The sequence below is a fragment of the Cynoglossus semilaevis genome, unplaced genomic scaffold, assembly GCF_000523025.1.
Source record: "Cynoglossus semilaevis isolate Cse_v1.0 unplaced genomic scaffold, Cse_v1.0 C18876534, whole genome shotgun sequence".
Taxonomy (NCBI): domain Eukaryota; kingdom Metazoa; phylum Chordata; class Actinopteri; order Pleuronectiformes; family Cynoglossidae; genus Cynoglossus; species Cynoglossus semilaevis.
Window position 1 is genome coordinate 1 of NW_007591958.1, and position 558 is coordinate 558.

The following is a 558-nucleotide window of genomic DNA, read 5'->3' on the forward strand; positions in this document are numbered from 1 at the left end:
ACAGTGTTGCCTGGTGTTTGTACAATAATTTGGCCCTTTGTACGATGTATATAATAATAATAAAAAAATAACTATAGTGACTATAATAATTAACTTATTATAGTTATAATTAAAGAAAAATAGTAAAACGGTAATTTATTGTCTCATTTTTCAGGCTCTATATATCAACCAAACAAATATTAACAAAACAAAAAAAAAACTCCCCAGAAAACATCCTCACTTGTAGCAGTTGTTATGAAATGGGTTGTAGCTGGCAAAAGCCAGGAGGACCCCAAAGCCTGGACCCAGAGAGAAGAAGATCTGAGCGGCAGCATCGATCCACACCTGACAGACGACACAGAGTGATGAGGTCAGACAGGGATCGAGAAAAAAAAAATCAGTTTATTGATGCATTGAAGTGACTCACTGTAGTACTTAGTAGTTTCTCCCAGTCAGGTTTGAGGTAGAAGACCACTCCCCTCCAGGCTCCGGGCAGTGTGGCCCCACGGATTAGTAAGACAAACAGGACCAGGTAGGGGAAGGTAGCAGTCACCCAGACCACCTGGTGGACAAGAACAT

At 40.5% G+C, this 558-nt stretch overlaps 1 protein-coding gene across 1 annotated transcript; it reads right to left on the reverse strand.

Moving 5' to 3' along the window:
- Positions 1-185: 185 nt before the first annotated feature.
- On the reverse strand, positions 186-553 carry LOC112486699 (sodium-dependent serotonin transporter-like; the record flags this gene model as incomplete). The annotated part of the gene is made up of 2 exons (XM_025054025.1): positions 186-324; positions 407-553. Coding segments are annotated over 2 exons (255 nt in total), but the record flags the coding sequence as incomplete, so codon positions are not given.
- Positions 554-558: the final 5 nt, after the last annotated feature.